The 22,774-nt window shown below is 40.3% G+C and overlaps 1 protein-coding gene across 8 annotated transcripts in view; it reads left to right on the top strand.

Annotated features, from left to right (window-relative positions):
* Nucleotides 1-2,623: 2,623 nt before the first annotated feature.
* ARHGAP5 (Rho GTPase activating protein 5) overlaps nucleotides 2,624-22,774 on the top strand; it is a 90,079-nt gene continuing 69,928 nt past the window's right edge. For 3 of the 8 annotated variants that reach the window (XR_011380769.2, XM_051822155.3, XM_070053778.2), the window contains exons 1-2: nucleotides 3,330-3,466; nucleotides 14,292-18,179. Coding sequence is in view for 6 of the 8 variants with exons in the window: in XM_051822155.3 (XP_051678115.1) it covers nucleotides 14,460-18,179 (3,720 nt within the window). In the remaining 2 variants the exon portion in view is untranslated. Of the gene's footprint in view, nucleotides 3,072-3,127; nucleotides 3,294-3,329; nucleotides 3,467-3,628; nucleotides 3,847-14,291; nucleotides 18,180-22,774 lie in introns of those variants that run through there. The other 5 variants (XR_011380768.2, XM_002718129.6, XM_051822156.3 and 2 more) reach the window with 3 other exon arrangements.

The following is a 22,774-nucleotide window of genomic DNA, read 5'->3' as shown; positions in this document are numbered from 1 at the left end:
AAGCCCTTAAGTACCTCAACTTAGCAAATAGCTACTGTGGTTACTGGTATACCATGGTTTGCCTAACTATAGGAATACCACCACACCTAACCCCCTCCTCAATAGGCATAAGGATATGAAACAGGGACAGAGAGAGAAGCCCTGGCAGGAGATGAATACAAAAGGGGTAGAAATCAATTGTGAAATGCATCAGGAAATTAAACAATAAACAGTCTTACAAGTGCTTTGACTTAGTTATTTACATATTCTCTAACTTCTTGGTGTATTTTTATCGGCAAAATCATAGTCTAACATTGTTTTCCAAAAGCATGTCTTGTGTCAGATAGGAAAAGTATTGGTCAATTCTGTCATGAGAGGAAAGGCCCTTTATTTGGCTTTTCATGTGTTCTTCGTTGATGCTACAGAAGCTAAAATTGTTATGATCAAAGAATTCCAGCAGGGGGTGTAGCAGCTTCTATAGGGTAAGTTCTTTTGAAGCCCCATCACATCAAATGTTTGGATATTGAAGTGTTACTCATGGTAGAAGTTGGGATTATGATAACATTTTTTTGTGACTCTCATCTCTTTTGATCCAAAAGAGACCATGCATATTAATACTTCATTAGGATGTGTTGAAGAACTAGAAATTTGTGGAGAAGAATATTTAAATTAAAAACCAAAAATGCCTGACTGAAATCTTATTCTGCCAATTTTTTCAAAGTAAATGAAGAACAAAGCTTCGGGTGATTTTAATTATCCAGTACAGAAGAACAAGTGCTTAATTTTTTTTTTTATTTCAGATAAGACTAGTAGTTGATCTGAGGGCTTAGTAATACTTCATTTCTCTCCTATATTTGCACATACATGTATAAAGAAGAAATTCTTTATTTTCTCAGAATTTCTCCTTTCCTGTGGGGAAGGTGGATGTTTTAAAGCTTTGTCTGTGAAGACATGGCTCCATCAATTTTAAAAGATGCCATTAATCCTTTCATATTTTCTGCTTTTTAATGCCTCGTAGCTATCTAAGCATTATTAACAACACCAGTTTGGCCCCCAATTCTCATGTTCAGAATTTTATTGGCACAGAAAACTGTAAATTATTTGAAATGAGCAAGTACAATGATAAAAATGCTATCTTTCTTGTACTGTGAAGCAGCTTTAGATTACTAACAAGCAGGTCCTAAATTTCCAGATTCCCTAAATAACCACAGATGACGTGAGACTAAAAATAATATCAACTCTGAAAATTATTGTTTGAAAACCATGACTTTTTTTTTCCTTTTTTTGAGTCTTTTTTCCCTACTATTATGTCCTCTAACTGAGGATTACACCTTTTTTATGTTGTTTCCTTTAAAATCCCTGACACATCTGCATTGATTTGTGTTGATACACGTCCATGGTTATAAAACTTAAGATTCTTTAGTAAATAATTTTTAAAGTATCTTTAAGGTGGGCAGTCAATATGTACTAAGCATTTTAACCAGGTTTTCACTGAATTGGCCTTGTGTAATTTTAAGGACTGTTAGTAAAAATATAAAAACAGTACATTTAAATACATTAATTTTCCATCTGATATAAATGATGTGGGCAACTATGGCATTAGTACCACATTTTGATGGGTCAGTTTCCTTCTCTTTTTCTTATGTCCACTGCAAGTTTTCTTCAGCGAACTCTTTCATGCCTACAGTCCCTAATTTGAAGAATACCCACAGACCCAACTTAACTAAGGGTGGGGTTGGAGTAAGGCATTCTACTTGTGCCTCTTTGAAATTCAGAAGTTAAGAGACACATAAATAAATTAGAAAGGTCTTTTTTGCTTTTCTGTATTAAGTTTACCTTTGAGAAATACAGAGTGTAGAGGGGGGATGGAACAAGTGAACAGAACTTCTGCTGGAATATTGTGACAGATTTACTGACAAATATTTTCTAACAGATTTTTACCAACATGCAGTTTTTGTTTTCTTTACTGACAAACCGTCAATGTACTTCTGTTTGGCAGCAGCTGCACCATTATAACACAAAAAAGCAACCTTGGCTAACTTCAATACCTTATGTAAAATAAGAAAGCAGTAGTTGACTTTAAAAGACTTAGCATATCTTTACTGATGATAAACTATTTTCAATGCAGGAAATAAATCTTTCGCCTACTATAAATTCTCCTCAGATTCTTTCTTTCTTTTAGACTTTACCAAGACTTGGGGACAGATTTGTGGTTTTGATCATTCTTTTATCTGCTGGCAACTATTTTAAGACCTCGGTGTAAGAGATTCCGATGACCTTGGGAAAGTCACAAGACTTCGGATTCTTCAACGGTAAAAGGCAGTGGTTTTTACCGTCCTTTTTCATTCTACTACTCAGTGTCAATGCCTAGTAGAAAAAAATACTCCGAAAGCCCCGTGTACCCCCAAACTCGTGAAATTTCTATAAGTCTCGGGAAATATTTAAGGCAGTACCATAAAAAGCCAGGTGGCCGACAGTTCCTAAAGTTGGGCTGGTAGTGGTGTGTGAACAGGGTCTTTTGGGCCCCCTAAAGCCCACCCCAAGTCTCGCCGCCTCCCTCAACTTCCATAAGGGCAGACTGAACCCGGGGCCTGCGTCCCCGTGCCGAGTCGACGGAGAAAAGGGCTCCTCCTCTTGCTCCCGTGGAGTTCTGGCTTCAGGGTGACGGTGGCCCCAGGTCCTGGGCGGGTGCTGTCCGTAGCTGGCGAGCGATCCCAGGCAGGGAGCTGGCGGCACACGCAGGAGCTTACCCGCGAGCAGGTCCCCGCGGGCGGGCGGGCTCGGGCGCCTATTTTCCTCCTGTGCATTCGTTACTGCTCAGAGACCACAGGGGGATCGATCGGGAAGCAGTCAGTGCCCCTGCCACGTTCTGCAGCGGCTAACACTGTATCAGGTTCCCTTGCAGTACTGTGGCTTGCGCTGAGTTACGGCCAGAAACCGGAACAGAAGGACAGGGGAGAAAGCGGGGAGGTGCGGGGACGAGCAGTGTGTGCAGCTCCTAAAGCGTGGAGGATGGGACGGAGGAGGAGCAGAGCGCGGAGAAAGGGGAAAGCTGAGGAAAAATACTCACGCCAATGGGTAAAAGGGAAAAGGTGAGAAGGAATGGAGTACCAGAAGGAACCAATGGGTGGGAGAGGCGGAGGAAGAAGGGGGAGGGGCAGAAGCCAATGGGGGAGCGGGGACGCGAGCGAGGACGCGGGTCCGCGCGCTCGCTCCCCGCCCTCCGGCTCGGTCGCTCGTGCCTTCCCCGGCTCCCGGGAGACGGGGGCAGGGGCGGGGCCGAGCCGGGCGCGCGGCGCGGGAGGCGTTGCGAGGTGAGGGCGGCGGGGGCGGGGGAATTGTGGGACGGGGAGGCGCGTGCGCGTGCGCGCGCGGACGCGCGTTCCCCCGTCCCGGCTGCGCCGCCGCTCCGCCCCCCGGCCGGGTGTGTGGCTGCGCGCGCGGGCGCGCGTGCGTTCCGGCGGTGCGCGCCGGGAGAGATGCTGAGGTAAAGTTCGGGAGAGAGGGAGAGAGATCCGTCAGCGCGAGGGAGCCCGAGTGGCCGCCATTACTGAGCTCGGCGCGGCGGCGGGCGCAGGGGAAGGGGGGAGGGACGGGGCCGCCGCTGGTGGCGGGGAGGGAGGGAGGGTGGGTTCCCAGGCAGCGGGAGCCGTAGGGCTTAGGGTTTCGGGGCGTGTGTGCCGGGGAGGGCGGGGGGAGGTGGCTGAAGGGACGCGGCGCTCGGTGAGCGCGCCGGGGAAGAGAGGCTAGCAGAGTGGAGGAGGAGGAGGCGGCGGCGGCGGGAGCGCTCCCCAGGAATGTCGCTGCCGCCGCCACCGCCGGGGCCGCTGCCGTTGAGGAGGCGCCGGAGGAGACCGACGTTGTTAGGTAGGACCCTGCGACCCCCCCCCCCTCCCCTCGCCTTCAGGCCTGCGCTCCCCGACAGGGACCCTCCCGCCGCCGGCTGCCCCGCTCGGTCGCCGCCGCCGGTTGTAACCAGTTCGAGGCGCTGGGGCCCCCACGGCCGCGGAGGGGAGCCCGGCGCCGCGCTCTGTCCTCCGCAGGCCGGGCGGGGAGCGGCTGCCGCGGCGGGGATACGGTCGGCGTGAAGGGCAGAGAGGCCGGGGGAGGGGGCGCTTTCTCCACAGGTGACGGGGGCCCGGGGGTCGGCGGAGGCCTGGTGGGGGCCGGCGATGCGCTCTCTCGCCCGCCGCCCTCGCTTGCCCTGGGCTCGGCGGGTTACGTGGGGAAGGGAAGGTGGCGGGGTGTGTTGGCTGGGTGACTGCTGCTAACGAGTTCCACCTGGAAGGGGGCGGCGGGGTGGGCGCAGATGGGCGGAAGCGCAGTCTCGGTGGCAAACTTAACACGCCTTTCGGGGAGAGGGGGGCCCTTTCACTTTTCCCTTATCTCCGCGGCTCCTCCCTGGCTTCCCTTCACCCGCGTTCCAGCTGCTACGAAAGCTTGGGCTGGGGTGTGAGAAGTTGCGCTGCGCAACGCGCGCGCGCACAGACACACACACACACACACACTCACATATACACACACAGAGTGCTGTCGGTTGGACTGCCGCTGGGTTGAGACTTGGAGGCTGGAGTTTTTCGCTAGAATCACCTCCAGGTCTCCCTGGGCTTCCACGGAAGAAAAAGTATCGGGGTGGGGGTGGGGAAGGGCGCGGGCGCGCGCGTGCACTCACGCACCCAGACACACACTCGCTGCCTCCTCGCGCCCTGCTCCACGGCGGCGCGAGACCCGCGTCCGGGCGTGCGTCCCTGGGGGGCCGAGGCGGAAAGGTACTGCAAAGTAGGGACGAACGAGTAGTCGAATTTCCCAGAAAGTTGTAGGAGAGATGCTTCTGCCCTGACCGCAGTTTGGGCCAAATGTTTACTAAATGGCATTTTAAATGTTCTAAATCTAGACCAACAAATATATTGGATTAAAAATGGGCCAGTGCGCGCGTTTTTGAGTTTAATTCCCACCGAGAATTTGCTTTTTCTTTTGTGATGGGTAGGAAATAATGACTTCTCAAAAAAACGTTCGCGTGTGAAGCAGTGAAATGTGTTGCTGTATTTGCTAGTCACTGCTTGTGCTGCCTTCTACAGGTGTGGGGCGCCGCGGGCGGGGGGTGCCGATTCTACTTAAATCCAGGACCAGTATTCGTTTAGAACAGAATGCTGGGAGATAGTTAGCTATTGGCGGTTCACTTTATGGAAGGTTTCTCTACATCTCCACATAAGAGGGTTCTTCTGCCAGCAATTTCTTCTAGATGCAAGTTACAGCAGTAAAATGTGTTTGGAGATGTTTTAGTGTCAATTCCACTTTATTTGTACTGTAATATTGGTAAATGGGTCTTAGTAATTTTAGGTCTACATATTCAACGTTTGTGTAACCAGCCAGTTTCCGGAACAAGTTTTCATTCCATTTAAAATTTCTCATTTTTTTCTCTCATGTATTCTGTCATTAACCCAAATTCCTTGTATCTGTGCATACAGTAGAGGAAGAGTGTAGCTAAGTATGGGTCATTAGAAACTTGGAAAGACATTAAAGTACTTTATGGACTGAACATGCCAAACTGAAAGGCTAGGTACCCCTAGCCTTAACTTTGAAGAAACAGAAGTATTGAGGTGATTGCCTTGAAGCAAAATAAGTCAGACAACAGGGATGATTAGATAACAGTTGATTTGATTGTCACATGTAGGCTACAGTTTTTTTAATCCCAGGTCAGCATTTCTTTGACCATTCTTTGTACGTTAATTTTTAAGAACTGTCACACAATTCTTTTAGATTTTTGTTTGTAATGCCCCTCCCCATTTAAATGAATTTAGCAATTTTTTAAATGTTGTAAAGTTAATATCTTAATTGTGTCATGATTTACTTTAAATGCTTTGAAAACTGTCTTCTTTCTTTGTTGTTTAAAGGCAGATTTAATATACTTAATCTTTTGGAAAAATGAATTATATTTGACTTGAAAATTAAAATTTTTTAAAGGAATTCTTGTATTCCTTTGGATTTGAAGTTACTGTACAGCTTACAGTGAGTTTTGTAACTTTTAATTCAATAGAAAGTGAAGTCTCATGAGAACTGTACTAAACTTTTTCAGTATTAGCAGAATGTAAGTGTTGCCATCTATTCATTTCTTGAATATGAAATGCTGTAATGGAGATTTTCTTGATAGCTATAGAATAAGTGTCACAACTTTAATTTCTATAGGTGGTATTTTAAAACTGCCTTGTGCCTTCAGATCCATAAAGTTTTTCTTTGTACACCAAGAAGATGTGCAGATGATATAATTGACTCAAGAATCATTGTATTCTGTTTGGGTAATGTCTGTACGTTTGTAACATACATTGAAAATATATCAGGGAAAATTGATTTCTAAAAACCATAAAGAAAATTTTCGATAAAGGATCCATCATTTGGTAAGTTAAATAATTAAGATTTTATTTAAGTTCAGGCTTTTTGTTGATTTTGTCAGACTGGGAAAAGCTGTATTAGAGATTACAAAAAATCAGTGCTTACAGTTCTTAAAGAGTGTGAAGTTTGTTTTTCAGACTGCTACTTGAAGCCCTGTGGTTTCTTTAGATGTTTTGAACCTTTCTCTCAAAATCCAGTGTCCGAAACCAAGGGCAGCTTCAATTTTTGTATGTTAAAAGTATTTCAACTTTTAAAAGGAAGTTTTATATTTATTTGCATTGCCAGTTTTTAGACTTCTGATTTGTTATTTATTAAAACTTAGTTTGTCATTTGTTAATTCAGATCGCCTCTATTTAACACTTAATATGTGCCTGACCCTGGGAATATCAAGATAAATAAGAGTATAGCTCAAATTTTAGTTGGAGGGCTAGTTAACTGTGAAGGAATAATTAGATAAAAGTACTAAAAAGTGCAGAGAACAACTGTTTCTATCAGGGCTTCTTTGAGAATCCTTCACAGAAGAAGAAACATTTTTAGGTTTCAACCAAGAGACAAACGGGGATTGCCTTCTCCCCTGCCCCCCAAGTCTACAGTGCCTGAGATTTGCAGTGAATGAAACACATTGTTGACCTTTGCTCATATCTGGGGTTTTACTCTTTAGAATTAGAACTGTTACTTGGGAAAAACTTCTGCTAACTTTGTCATTTGATGGTTAAAATATGACTACAGAGTGTCACTTGGTTATACTCTTAAGCTGGTCATCTCAAAGAGCTAATGGCATAAAACATTTTTGTTTCTCTAGCTTCAGATTAGAATTAGCCTATTTTATTATCCCTGTCCAAAATTTTATTGAGCAGCTAGGCAGTGAGTGATACAGGCAAGTATAAAATTCTGTTCACTTGAGAAGAATTCATAACTTTGGTGCAAAGGAAAGAGCATAACAATTTAGGAATAATTAAATGTCAGTTCTGGACAGAATAGATGGTTATAAGCAGGGCATTACATGTTGATGTAAAAATTGGTATAAAGGAGATACTGCTTGGAAGTAGCATTACGATTGGTTAGGGAGTACTTTTAGGTAAGTTAATGACTGGGCTTAAAACAGGGAAATGTAGGACAAGATTGGCTGGTGAAGATAAAATATAAGGTGGAAATGTAAGAGCCTCAGTTTATACATTACTAGCCAAATTCAAAGATTTGGGGAAGTATTAATGCAAAGCTGATGGGAGGGGTGATGGAGAAATACATGTATTGACATAACTATTGTAGTTACTGTTTGATATATTATTTTTTAAAAGGATTTATTTATTTGAAAGGCAGAGTTAAGGGGAAGGAGATACAGGTAGAGAGATGTTCCACCCACTGAGTCACTCCCAAAATGGAAGCAACAACTGGAGCTGGGTCAGGCTGAAGCCAAGAGCCAGGAGCTTCATCCAGGTCTCCCACATGGGTCCAGGGGCCCAAGTACTTGGTCCATCTTCCTCCGTTCCAGTTCATTAGCAGAAAGCTGGATTGGAAGTGGAGCAGATCGAATCTTGAACTGGTGACCATATGGGGTGCTGGCATTGCAGGCAGGTGGTTTAACCTATGTCATAACATAGGCCCCCTCCAGGAAGTTTTTTGAAGACCCTTTATACATATAATGCCTCGAGTAGTTTTAGTGATACATATTTTGTAATTGTTCATGGACAGAGTATATCATACTTTGATTTTTAGTTTTAAGAGAAACTAGAAGTAAAAAAAAATATACTGAAGAAGGAAATTAGAATGCTTCTGAACCAAGATACTGATTCTTGTCTGATTGATTCCCTATTTAGAGAACTAGTAGAAAATTAATGTTCCAATGTGTGGCTAGGGAATTGAAAGATACAGATTTCTCTTTATTTATGGAGTACGTAACTCTGGAGATGTTTGATTATAAAATCAGAGTATTAGGTGCTCTCAAATTTTACAGTTTATGATCTTGAACTTTATATTTTTAATCTTGACCTTGCTTCTTTTCTGTACTAAAATTTCATTTGTCTGTGGAAGTAAGGATGAAAACTTAGATGGCACCACCATCTTTTGCCAAATCAGATTTTTTTTTTTTTATTAAACACTGACTCATTTATCTTTTCTTGATTATGTTTAGTAGTCAGTCATCAAGCTATCTTTGTCTTGAGATTTGTCTTTGCAATTCTATGGTGCTAGTTCAGGTGCTTCAAGGCTTGGTATTTTTCCGTTTTTTGGGCTTTTTGCCCCACCAACTCTGATATTGTGTTCTACTTAGCAGACTAATCTGTAATGGCTCCTTGTTGCTTATTATAAGATCTAACTTCGCTGTTTGCCCTTGAAGACCAATATTTATATTTTACATCTTCATCCTTATTTCTCTACCTTCCAGCATGGCTAATGTACTTAGTCGTACCCCTGTAATCACACACCTGTAATAATTTATCTTTAGAATCATATCCATGTGTTGTTGTTGTTTTTTTTTTTTTTTTTTTTTTTTTTTTTCAGGATTCACACAGATATAATCTCTTCCCTGATATCATTAATCTGTTTCAAGGGTCTGCAAATTTTGGCTTATCGGCTAAATCTAACTTTGCTATTTTGGTAGGCATCTCCTAGGATTCTTTTGTTTTGAATGGTTGAAGAAAAAAAATGAAAAGCATAATATTTTGTCATATGTAAAAATTATATGAAATTCTGGTTTCCATGTCTCTAAAGTTTTATTGGCAAAACCACTCATTCATGTTAGTGTCCATGTCTGCTTTTGCACTGTGACAGTGTAGTTGAATAATATGACAGATAGTGTTGTCATATTATGCAAAGCCTAAAATGTTTACCACCTGGCCATTTAAAGAAAACTGTGCAGTACCCTAAGGTATTTCAGCTTATATGTATCTTTCAATTCTTTGAATTGCTATTGCTTTTATCAGTTCCATGATAACAGCAAATTGCCTTTATCCCCTCAGTTTCGGTACTACAAAGCTTCTTATGCAGAAAATGCTTTTCAGTTATTCTTGCCCATTTTTTTTTAAGTACATGTTTCCATGTAATTCCCCTTCCTGAGATTCTTATCTGATCTCCTAATGTTCCCATCACCAAGTGTTCCCATCTTTTCAAATTTGTCAAGCCTTACCTGGTGTTTGTGTAATGAAAATGATTATTCCTTTCTAGCATCACAGTATAGAACCCCAGATCATGTTCCCCTCCCTTAGTTGTCCAGAGCCAGGAGATTGGGGAGTACGAGGTAGGTGGGGTGTTGGAGAGGGATCAAGTCAGGGGAAGAGGGAGGTTTCAGATCTAGGAAGGGAACTGAATATTTTTGTAGCTCTGGCTTAGTGTTCTTGCCTATACATACCTTTGTACCTTTAAAACTTCTGACGTAAGGCTAATAAGCAGATAGTAGTTAAGTACAGTAAATACATATGGGTTGTTTAGGTAAGTTGATAGAAATGAGATGACCTTTGGTTCTTCAGTTTTCACCACAGAATAAGGAAATGGACAAGGAAGAGTTAGTTTGGCCTAAGTTTCACACCAAGGTGTTGGGCACATGTTATTAGGAGTGTGTATATTCAATGACAGGGTTGCAGTTATGCTGTTTGGGAAATAGTTTTGGTCATTGGTTTTCAAATTTTCAGCAATGAAACTTTTTTCAAACAATATCCAAAGCTAAAAATAGGTAAAAGAATTACCCTTGATGATTAGGGCTTAGGAAGGGGGGAGCTCCAGATTTCTACTTACTTGAACCCCCCCCCCCAGAGAAGTACTTGAATAAAGTTTTCAGTCACTGATTATAAACCTGTAATGTGTCTTTCTGAAACGCTGAAGCTTCTAAAATTTTTACTATAGAATGCTTTTATTTCTTTTTTTATGATCTGTATTTTATTGTTTTTAACTTTTATTTAAATATAGAAATTTCATGTATGAATGTTTTTTACTCTATTTTAATATATAGAGTGTATCAGTATTTTGGGGTTAATGCTGTAGGAGAATGGAAGTGAGTTTTAACCTTTAAAAAAGTTATTGAAAAGCAGGATAGATCAATAGAACTCCCATCAGCTGGTTCACTATCCAAATGCTCACAGTGATTGGGCCTGGGTGGGGGCCAAAGTTGGGAGCTGGGAACTCAATCCAGGTCTCCCATATGGGTGACAGGAGCCCAACTTACTTGAGTTGTCACATGCTACTTCCCAGGATCTGTGTTGTCAGGAAGCTGGAATTGAGAATGAGAGCTAGATACTTAGATACTGAACCCAGCTGCTTTGCTATGGGATGTGGCTATCTTTAACTGCTAGGCCAAATGCCCATTCCTTTGATTCTTAATGGCTAATTAATATCTAAAATTACATTGGGTTTGGATAAGCATACTGTGTGTATATATAAGAAATAGTATGGGCCTGCGCTGTGGCGCAGTGGGTTAATGCCCTGGCCTGAAGCGCCGGCATCCTATATGGGCGCTGGTTCTAGTCCCAGCTGCTTCTCTTCCGATCCCGCTCTCTGCTATGGCCTGGAATAGCAGTAGAAGAGGGCCCAAGTCCTTGAGCCCCTGCACCCATGTGGGAGACCCGGAAGAAGCTCTTGGCTTTGGAATGGTGCAGCTCTAGCTGTTTCGGCCATCTGGGGAGTGAACCAGCAGATGGAAGACTTCTCCCTCTACCTTTCTCTGTAACTCTTTCAAATAAATGAAATAAATCTTAAAAAAATACTAATAAAGTTGGGATAGTTATGATAAGGATTAGGTTTTAGTTGAAAATTCTACAATATTCAGCTCTTTGATACAATATGCTATTTTCCTGTTATCCAGTGTTAGTCTCTTCAAGTAGGAGATAATACAGTCTTCTATGTCTTCTAATTACTTAGTTTTCAGAATAGATGTTTATTTAATATAGTATTTCATTATGTAGTTCTACTGTTTGTACTATGGAAAGTAAAAATTTCCCATGATAATCACTAGATAAGTTTATGTTGATGCACTGGCTGAAGTACATCTGCGTATTTTCCTTTTCTATTGAGAAAGAACAGATCTTGTATTCTGTTATGTTTTCAAATTTTGCTTAATGCTAAACTATGGAATTACTGTGTTATTTAAACAAATTGGTTTTCCTTTTTATCACTGAGTGTAACTTTGCTATCCAAATAGTATACTGTTTTTTTGCAAATATCTGTAAAGTAGTCCAATTTTTTTTTTTACACGTTAAACAATGTTAAACTTGATGTTGGATTCAAATATTCAGTTTTACCATATGAAAATTTTAAAAAAATTTTACTTAATTAAAGTGTTAGAATTGGATGGGACTGCCCCATTTAGGTTACTTATTGTTACTTTGTGGTGTTGCTGCCAGATAAGCATTTGTAAGTCACAAATTTGATTATCATTTTTCATAAATCTTAAATGGTTTATTATGACTCCAGGAATCAAATTAAGAAATGGAACTAATATTTATTAAGCCCCTTTTGTTTGTTAGGTAGTTTGCTGTTTTTAAGATTTACCTATTTGAAAGGCAGAGTTAAAGAGAGAGAAGGAGAGAGAGAGAGATCTTCATCTGCTGGTTCATTCCCCAAATGGCTGCAATGAGCAGGACTGAACCTAGCTGGAGCTAGGGGCTTCTTCCAGGTCTCCCAAGTGGGTGCAGGGTCCAAGCACTTGAGCCGTCCTCCACTGCCTTCCAAGGCACATGAGCAGGGAACTGAATGGGAAGTGGAGCAGCTGGGACTTGAACCAGCATAGGCCAGGGCTATAATTCACTGAGCCACAGTGCTGGCCCCAGGCGCTTCACATTTTAAGGAAATTTCTAAGTTCTTAATTTGTATAATTAGGCAGCCACATTTTAGAATCAACTAGTAAATGATAGAAATCAGACTTTGAAGTCAGTTCATAGTTCCTAATTCCTTGTATTGCTTCCTTCAATATGATAACTTATTACAAAACTGAACAAAATAAACAGTTTGACCATCAAGTGGTTAGTCATTAAAATTTAATTGAGAGTGCTAAGAACAAATTGACAGAGGACTGGTGTTACCGCACAGTGGGTTAAGCTACTGTCTGCACTGCTGACATCCCATATGGGCACTGGTTCAAGTCCTGGCTGCTCTACTTCTGATCTGGCTCCCTGCTAATGTGCCTGGGAAAGCAGTGGAACATGGCCCAAGTACTTGGGACCCCTGTACTCACATGGGAGACCAGGGTGAAGCTGCTGACTTGGGCCTGGCCTAACTCTGCACATTGCGGCCATCTTAAGGGAGTGAACCAGTAGGTGGAAGATTTCTATCTCTGTCTTTCTTTCTGACTCCGCCTTTCAAATGAGTAAATTTCCAGGATTAAAAAAGCTCCCTTAAAAAAGAATAAATGTACAGAATATGAGATTAAGTCTAAAATTTTATATTAAAATCATTATAATTTTAGAAGCATTAAAGGCTTTTAACTTACATAAACAATTTCTCTTCACCATTAGTTAATATGCAAATGTACGGTATAATTGGAATAGATATGTACTTGCATTTGAAGTCAGTAAAAGAGCAAGGTACTTGTATTTAGTGGAGGAGAGCTGAGGTAATCTTTTCTTAAATCTTTTTCTTCATGTTCATTAACTGTATTTTCACATATACTGATGAATATTACTGGATTGTTTTCCTCCTGTCTTTGAAATGTCAGCCTTAAAAGAATGAGAAGTTTCTCCAAAAAAAAAAAAAATGTTTAAAAGACTGATGACTTACATGCAAATAAATAGTAGAAGTTAAATTTCATGCAGATCATAAAAGTTATTTAATGTTGCTGGCATATCAGAATTTGAAAGTTTGTCTCAAAAGACAGTAAAATCTTAATATTATTTACCTTGATGATACTCAAAATGTGATCTTTAAGCTCTTTATACCATATTGTGAGAGGAAATCCAGACACCAAGAGCATTTTAAAAAATTTGTTAATTTTATGTCTCTTGGAATCCAATAAAAAAAACTGAAGGTTGAGTTACTTATTTGAAAGGCAGAATGACAAAGAGAGAGAGAGATGTCTTATATCCACTGGTTCATTCCTCCAAATGCTCACAGCATCCAGGACTAGGCCAGGAGCCAGGATTGTGTCGGCAGAAACCCAAGTACTTGGGCCATCTATCTGCTGCCTCCTAGGTGCATTAGCAAGAAGCTGGGTCAGAATGACAGAATAGTTAGGACTCAATCCAGGTATTCTGATAATGAGAGATAGGCATCCCAAGTGGTAACTTTACCCACTGTGCCATAATGCCTACCCAAGACTTGGATTTTTAAAATATTATTTATTGAGACTTACTCTGCCTTTCTAATATGTAAGTAAATATTTTTGAGGTTTTATTTGTTGTATCTTTAAACTTGGCTAGATATGAAATAAATATTTTATCTTTCATCTTAAATAATTAGAGAAGTGATGATGTACTTAATTGCTGTCAGTTTTACTAACTTGATTATTCTATTTCCTTGATTAAGGGTTTGAATTTTTAATTGTTTTGGAGCATAAAATTTGATATTTCATAGGAATGTGTTGCCATTACTTAAAAATACTTTCTAAATTCCGAAATCTTGTTAAATTCATAAGAAATTGTGTTTAAGGAATACATTTTGAGCCACCCTTACATAGAAGAAAGCATGTTGTTTGTTATTTTTTAAAAATTGTGAGGAAGTTGAAAAGGCAGCTAATACATTTTAATTACACTCAACATAACTTCTAGTCAGAGGATATAGGAAAATTGATGGAGTGGAAAGGACTAGTTGTTTTCTCAAACTTAGATAAGGAAGGAGTAATTAGAAGCACAATGCACATTTGGATACTAGGAGTTTATTTTAAAGCTAATTATGTGGTGATTTTTTTTAAGATTATTACAGTTTGATGTTATGTTTATTTAATATGTATAATTCAGTATGGGTACTCAGTGACTAAGATTTGTCCTTTTTCCCCTTTGTAGGAAGATGATCCATATGATCTTGAAGACCTTTCTGCACAGAAATGAGGGATATACAAGAACCAAATATAGTTCTGGAATTTGAGAATCTGTATTTTGAGATGATATTATTTTCAGAATGAGAAGTATATCTGGTTACCTTTATGAATGTAGAGACATGAGAAGAGAGTTATGATGGCAAAAAACAAAGAGCCTCGTCCCCCATCCTATACTATCAGTGTAGTTGGACTCTCTGGGACTGAAAAAGACAAAGGTAACTGTGGAGTTGGGAAGTCGTGTTTGTGCAATAGATTTGTACGCTCAAAAGCAGATGAATATTATCCAGAGCATACTTCTGTGCTTAGCACCATTGACTTTGGAGGACGAGTGGTAAACAATGATCATTTTTTGTACTGGGGTGACATAACACAAAGTGGTGAAGATGGAGTGGATTGCAAAATTCATGTCATTGAACAGACAGAGTTCATTGATGACCAGACTTTCTTGCCTCATCGGAGTACAAATTTACAACCATATATAAAACGTGCAGCTGCCTCCAAATTGCAGTCAGCAGAGAAACTGATGTACATTTGCACTGATCAACTAGGCTTGGAGCAAGACTTTGAGCAGAAGCAAATGCCTGAAGGAAAGCTCAATGTAGATGGATTTTTACTGTGCATTGATGTAAGTCAGGGATGCAATAGGAAGTTTGATGATCAACTTAAATTTGTGAATAACCTTTTTGTCCAGCTTTCAAAGTCAAAAAAACCTGTAATAATAGCTGCAACTAAATGTGATGAATGCGTGGATCATTATCTTAGAGAAGTTCAGGCATTTGCTTCAAACAAAAAGAACCTTCTTGTAGTGGAAACATCAGCACGATTTAATGTCAACATTGAGACATGTTTCACTGCACTGGTACAAATGCTGGATAAAACTCGTGGCAAGTCTAAAATTATTCCCTATCTGGATGCTTATAAAACACAAAGACAACTTGTTGTCACAGCAACAGATAAGTTTGAAAAACTTGTGCAAACTGTGAGAGATTATCATGCAACTTGGAAAACTGTTAGTAATAAATTAAAAAATCATCCTGATTACGAGGAATACATCAACTTAGAGGGAACAAGAAAGGCCAGGAATACATTCTCAAAACATATAGAACAACTTAAACAGGAACATATAAGAAAAAGGAGAGAAGAATATATAAGTACTTTACCAAGAGCTTTTAATACTCTTTTGCCAAATCTAGAAGAAATTGAACATTTAAATTGGTCAGAAGCTTTGAAGTTAATGGAAAAGAGACCAGATTTCCAGTTATGTTTTGTGGTGCTAGAAAAAACACCTTGGGATGAAACTGACCATATTGACAAAATTAATGATAGACGGATCCCATTTGACCTCCTGAGCACTTTAGAAGCTGAAAAAGTCTATCAGAACCATGTACAACATCTAATATCAGAGAAACGGAGAGTAGAAATGAAGGAAAAATTTAAAAAGACTTTGGAAAAAATTCAGTTCATTTCACCTGGGCAGCCGTGGGAGGAAGTTATGTGCTTTGTTATGGAGGATGAAGCCTTCAAATACATCACTGAGTCTGATAGCAAAGAGGTATACAGTAGGCATCAGCGAGAAATAGTTGAAAAAGCCAAAGAAGAGTTTCAGGAAATGCTTTTTGAGCATTCTGAACTTTTTTACGATTTAGATCTCAATGCAACACCTAGTTCAGATAAAATGAGTGAAATTCATACTGTTCTGAGTGAAGAACCTAGATATAAAGCTTTACAAAAACTTGCACCGGATAGGGAATCACTTCTGCTTAAGCATATAGGATTTGTTTATCATCCCACTAAAGAAACATGCCTTAGTGGCCAGAATTGTACAGACATTAAAGTGGAACAGCTACTTGCCAGTAGTCTTTTGCAGTTGGATCATGGCCGCTTACGGTTGTATCATGATAGTACCAATATAGATAAAGTTAACCTTTTCATTTTAGGGAAGGATGGCCTTGCTCAAGAACTAGCAAATGAAATAAGGACACAATCCACTGATGATGAATATGCCTTAGATGGAAAAATTTATGAGCTTGATATTCGGCCGGTTGATGCCAAATTGCCTTACTCTTCGAGTCAGTTATGGACAGCCGCCTTTAAACCACATGGGTGCTTCTGTGTATTTAATTCCATTGAGTCACTGAATTTTATTGGGGAATTTATTGGAAAAGTACGAACTGAAGCTTCTCAGATCAGAAAAGATAAATACATGGCTAATCTTCCATTTACATTAATTCTGGCTAATCAGAGGGATTCCATTAGCAAGAATCTACCAATTCTCAGGCACCAAGGACAGCAGTTGGCAAACAAGTTACAGTGTCCTTTTGTAGATGTACCTACTGGTACATATCCTCGTAAATTTAATGAAACCCAAATAAAACAGGCTCTGAGAGGAGTATTGGAATCAGTTAAACATAATTTAGATGTGGTGAGCCCAGTTCCCACCAATAAAGATGTATCAGAAGCTGACTTACGAATTGTCATGTGTGCCATGTGTGGTGATCCATTTAGTGTGGATCTTATTCTTTCACCCTTCCTTGATTCTCATTCTTGCAGCGCTGCTCAAGCTGGACAGAATAATTCCTTAATGCTTGATAAAATCATTGGTGAAAAAAGGAGGCGGATACAGATAACAATATTATCATACCACTCTTCAATTGGAGTAAGGAAGGATGAACTGGTTCATGGGTATATATTAGTTTACTCTGCCAAACGGAAAGCATCAATGGGAATGCTTCGAGCATTTCTATCAGAAGTTCAAGACACCATTCCTGTGCAACTGGTGGCAGTCACTGATAGCCAAGCAGATTTTTTTGAAAATGAGGCTATCAAGGAGTTAATGACTGAAGGAGAACACATCGCAACTGAGATCACTGCTAAGTTCACAGCATTGTATTCTTTATCTCAGTATCATCGGCAAACTGAGGTTTTTACTCTGTTTTTTAGTGATGTTCTAGAGAAAAAAAATATGATAGAAAATTCCTATTTGTCTGATAATACAAGGGAATCAACCCATCAGAGTGAAGATGTTTTTCTACCATCTCCCCGAGACTGTTTTCCCTATAACAATTACCCTGATTCAGATGATGACACAGAAGCACCACCTCCTTACAGTCCAATTGGGGATGATGTACAGTTGCTTCCAACACCTAGTGATCGTTCCAGGTACAGGTTAGATTTGGAAGGAAATGAATATCCTATTCATAGCACCCCAAACTGTCATGATCATGAACGCAACCATAAAGTGCCTCCACCTATTAAACCCAAACCAGTTGTACCTAAAACAAATGTGAAAAAACTAGATCCAAACCTTCTAAAAACAATTGAAGCTGGCATTGGTAAAAATCCAAGAAAACAGACTTCTCGGGTACCTTTGGCACATCCTGAAGATATGGATTCTTCAGATAACTACGCAGAACCCATCGATACAATTTTCAAACAGAAGGGCTATCCTGATGAGATTTATGTTGTCCCAGATGATAGTCAGAATCGAATCATTAAAATTCGAAATTCATTTGTAAATAACACTCAAGGAGATGAAGAAAATGGATTTTCTGATAGGACCTCAAAAAGTCATGGTGAACGGAGACCTTCAAAATATAAATATAAATCTAAAACCCTATTTAGTAAAGCTAAGTCATACTATAGAAGAACACATTCAGATGCAAGTGACGATGAGGCTTTCACCACTTCTAAAACAAAAAGAAAAGGAAGGCATCGTGGAAGTGAGGAAGATCCACTTCTTTCTCCTGTTGAAACTTGGAAAGGGGGTATTGATAATCCTGCAATCACTTCTGACCAGGAGGTAGATGATAAGAAGATGAAAAAGAAAACCCACAAAGTAAAAGAAGATAAAAAAGTAAGTTTGATAGATGTATGGTCAGTAGAGTTTATAAAGATGTTTGGTTTTGCTCTTTAAAATGTATACATGTATTTTTTAATAGACTTGAGATTTTTTTCTATGATAACTTATAAATACATTCAGTAAATATTAGCTTAATTTTCTGAATAATTTTGTTGGTGGGGCAAACTTTTCAGTACTTTTTCTGTGCTCTACTTGAGGTAATGTTTGATTTCTTACTCTTCAACATACTAAATCTGGGTGAATATGTTTATTTTTACAAAAACCTAAATAGGAAGTGATTTTTCTCTTTTCGTTTCATTTTGGTTTCAGTCCTGTTTGTCTGTTTTCCCTTTGTGTTAGTCAGCGTTGTCATCATAAGGAAATACTTGATACAGGTTGCTTATGAAAGTAAGTTTATGTAGTTCATAGTCGTGCAGGTTCAAAGTCCAAATGCAGGCTATGGCAGATAAGGGAGGTGTCCAGGCAGGAAGCAAAGAGAAGAGGAAGGGACCAGGCTTGTTATTTAGGAACAACCCTCAGGAGAGTTACCAAGGAGTCCCAAGAGAGCTATCTCATGTCCCCAGTGACTTAAGCAGCATCCTCTGGTCCCCATCTCTGACAAGTTCCACAGAACCACACAATGCTGCTATCCTGGGGACCAAGCCTGCAATGCCATGAACCTTTGTGAGGGACATAATTAAGCTGTATCCTAACTGTGGTACTTTCTTGCTTATCAGTTTTGCAATATTTATTTAATACACCTGTCTCACTTATGATAATAAAATCTAAACAATTTGTATTCTGGGAGGTTTGTTCACTTTTCTAGGTAACTTTGCAGATGGTGGTATACTGCCTAATGGCACACATAGGTTTCTGAATTATATAAGATCAAATATTAAAGTTTCATCTTTTACCTTTTAGTAGATATTAATTCATCTGATGTTATTAAGAATTAGAAACCAAAATATGTGTAGTATTTTAAGTTGTATTCAGTGATGCTTATTAGATCTTTTTCACAGTGGTATTTTAAAAAAAGATTTTATATATTTTGAAAGGCAGAGCTGCAGAGATCTAGAGAGAGAGGTGTTTCATCCTCTGGTTGACTCCCCAGATGACTGCAGTGTTCTGAGCTGGGCTGCTCCAAAGCCAGGAGCCTGGAGCATCTTCTGGATCTCCCGTGTGGGTGCAGGGGTCCAAGGACTTGGGCCATCTTTCTACTGCTTTCCCAGGCCATAGCAGAGGGCTGGATTGGAAGTCGAGCAGCTGGGACTCGAACTGGTGCCCATATGGGAAGCTGGCACTGCAGGCGGTGGCTGTACTTGCTCCACCACAACGCTGGTCCCAGATCTGTTTCATAGTGGTATTTTAGCAACTTCAGTTTTTGGGTTTTTGTATAGATTTATTTTATTTATTTGTAAAGCAGAGTGACAGGAAAGAGAGAGGAGTGAAAAAGAGGCAGGTCATCCATCTGCTGGTTATTCCACAAATGGCCACAATGGTTGGGGCTGGGCCGTGTTGAAGCCAGGAGCCTGCAACTTCCATGGTGTCTGTAAGTGCCCAAGCACTTGGGCCAGCTTACACTGCCTTCCCAGGCACATTAGCAGGAAGCTAGATTGGATACAAGCTGTGGGTTAACCTGCTGTGCCACAACACATGCCCTGCAACTTAACTTTTTTTTTTTTTTTTTTAAAGATTTATGTTGGTTATTTGAAAGGCAGAGTTAGAGCCAGAGAGAGAGAGAGAAAGAAAGAGATCTTCCATCCGCTGGTTCACTCCCCAGGTGGCTGCAATGGCCAGAGCTGTCCTGATCTGAAGCCAGGAGCTTCTTCCGGGTCTCCCACGTGGGTGCAGGGTCCCAAGGACTTGGACCATCTTCCACTGCTTTGCCAGGCCGTAGCAGAGAGCTGGATCAGAAGCGGAATAGCTGGGACTCAAACCGGCCCCCATATGAGATGCTGGCACTGCAGGCAGTGGCTTTACCACTACCCCACAGTGCCAGACCCAAGCAACTTTACTACTTATACTATCAGATTTGTGTACTTGAATATATACAAACTTTTATTCAAGGATTTTTGGGGTCTTACTGTAGGAAATTCAGTAGGCTTTTAGGTACCATTTTTTTGATAATTTTTTCCTCATTAGATCCATAGTCTTAAAATTTTACATATTTACTACAGCTAACTGCTGTTTATCAAGCCCAGTTAGTTTGAGTAGGATTACTTTAGTTTTCTTATATTACAGTAATTTGTTTATTTTAGTTGGGTAGACTCCATATCATTTTCTAACTAAGCTATAGTATTTCTTTACGTGATCATGAATTGTTCTCTAGTCTAGGCAAGTAAGCTGTTTTTACATGAGACTCATCTAGACTTAAAGCACATATTCTTTTTAACTAACAACACACACCAACAGTCAATATCTCTGGCATCTTTTCACTTGCAGCCTGTAATCGTTAATCCCATATACACATTTAATGATTGCTGCAAGACTTCAGTGTTTTTCTCTTAATTTGCTTATACAGGTTAGGCATTGCTAATCCAGAATGCTTCAAAATCCAAAACTTTTTAAGCACTGACATGATGCCAATAAATGCAAACTCCCACACTTTGCCTCATATGTTAGGTTGTAGCAGAAACATGAACATACTAAAAATACTGAATAAAATTACATTCAGTTCATTTGCATAAGGATTATATGGCATTAAATGAATTTTTATTTAAATTTGGGACCCATCCCCATATTTCGTCATGTATGTGCAAATATTTCAAAATTTAAAAAAGCAAAACTAGAAACTAAGTGCTTTTGGTCCCAAGCACTTCAGATAAGGGATATTCAACTTGTATTTAACTTATGCTTTTTTTTTAAAGTGATTTATTTGAAAGGCAGAGTTAGAGAGAGAGAGGTCTTCCATCTGCTGGTTCATTACCCAAATGGCTGCAATGGCTGGAGCTGGACCAGACGGAAGCCAGGAGCTTCTTCCGGGTTTCGCGTGCAGGTACAGGGGCCCAAGCACTTGGGCTGTCTTCCACTGCTTTCCCAGACCATAGCAGGGAGCTGAATTGGAAGTTCAGCTGGGGCTTGAACTGGTGCCTGTATGGGATGTCAGAGCTGCAGGTGGAGGCTTAACCTATGCCACAGCACTGGCCCCTCAAGTTATATTATTAAAACCACTTAATGTTTGCCTTATTAACAAAGGTATAGCATCTAGTCTGTTTTTAAATTGCTTTTGTGTTTTAGTGTTATTTTTCCATTTTTGTTCAGAAATCTAGTTGTTTTACTAATTTTTTAAAAACATTTTTTTCAACTTAGTATTTCCAGGAATAGTAAAAGGAGTTGTATACTGTACTCAGATTTACTGATTTACATTTTGGTTGAGCAGTGCTGTGTGTGTGGTGGGGTTAAGGTAGGGTATATTGTTCTGCTTTTTGTTTTTTTGAGCTGTGAGATGAACTCGGATTCAGTGAGTTCTACCATAGAGTACTTCGCTATGTATTCCCTAAGAATAAAAACATTTCATCCCCTTCGTTTTTTTTTTTTTTTTTTTTAATATTTATTTATATATTTAAAAGGCAGAGTTAAGAGCTGGAGAGCCAGAGAGAAACAGAGAGAGAGAGACATCTTCCATCTGCTTATTAACTCCACAGATGGCCACAACAGCCAGGGCTGGGTCAGGCCAAAATCAGGAGCTTCTAGGTCTCCCTGGTGTGTCATAAGGACCCAAAGACTTGGGCTATCTTTGGCTACTTTTCCCAGGGCATTCATTAACAGGGAGATGGACCTGCACCCGTATAAGATGCTGGCATTGCAGGTGGCAGCTTTACCCAATATGCCACGATGTTGGCCCCAAAACATTCCCTTTAAGTAGTAGTACAGTCATGTCTTTCCATATTGCTGCATAACCTTTCAGATTATAATTTTACTGATTATATGGTTTTCCATTTAGCAAATACATCGAAACTGGTTGTTAGGTTTGCAAGTTTTTAACATTTTTGCTTTTTTTTTTTTTAACTGCAGTGGTCAGTTTGCATAAAAGTGTTCCTTTTATTTTAGTTTTTAAAGTCTTTATTTTTAAGCATTTATTTATTTGAAAGGCAGAGTTATAGAGAGGCAGAGGCAGAGAAAGAGGTTTTCCATCTGCTGGTTCATTCCCCAAATGGCCACAACAGCCAGAGCTGAGCCATTCTAGGTTCAGGGGCCCAAGTACTTTGTCCGTCTTCTGCTTTCCTAAGGCATAGCAGTGAGCTGGATTGGAAGTGGAATAGCCAGGACTCAAACTGCACCCATATAAACTGCACCCATATGGGATGCAAGCACTGCAGGTGGAGACTTCTGCTACACCACAGTGCCAGCCCCTTTAGTTTTTAAAAAAGATCTGTTTATTTGAAAGGCAGTGTTACAGAGAGAAACTCCCCAAGTGGCTGCAGAGGTGGGACTGGGCCAGACTGAAGCCAGGAGTCTGGAACTCCATCCGAGTTTCCTTTGTGGGAGGTAGGGATCCAGGCACTTGGGCCATCTTCCACTTTTTCCTAGGTACAGTAATGGGGAACTGGATCAGAAATGTAGCAGCCGGGACTTGAACTGGCACTCATATGGGATGCTGGCATTGCAGG

This window comes from Oryctolagus cuniculus, chromosome 12 (assembly GCF_051225735.1).
Source record: "Oryctolagus cuniculus isolate XC-2025 breed Fujian yellow rabbit chromosome 12, ASM5122573v1, whole genome shotgun sequence".
NCBI classification, from domain to species: domain Eukaryota; kingdom Metazoa; phylum Chordata; class Mammalia; order Lagomorpha; family Leporidae; genus Oryctolagus; species Oryctolagus cuniculus.
This window is presented reverse-complemented; position numbering and strand designations above follow the sequence as displayed.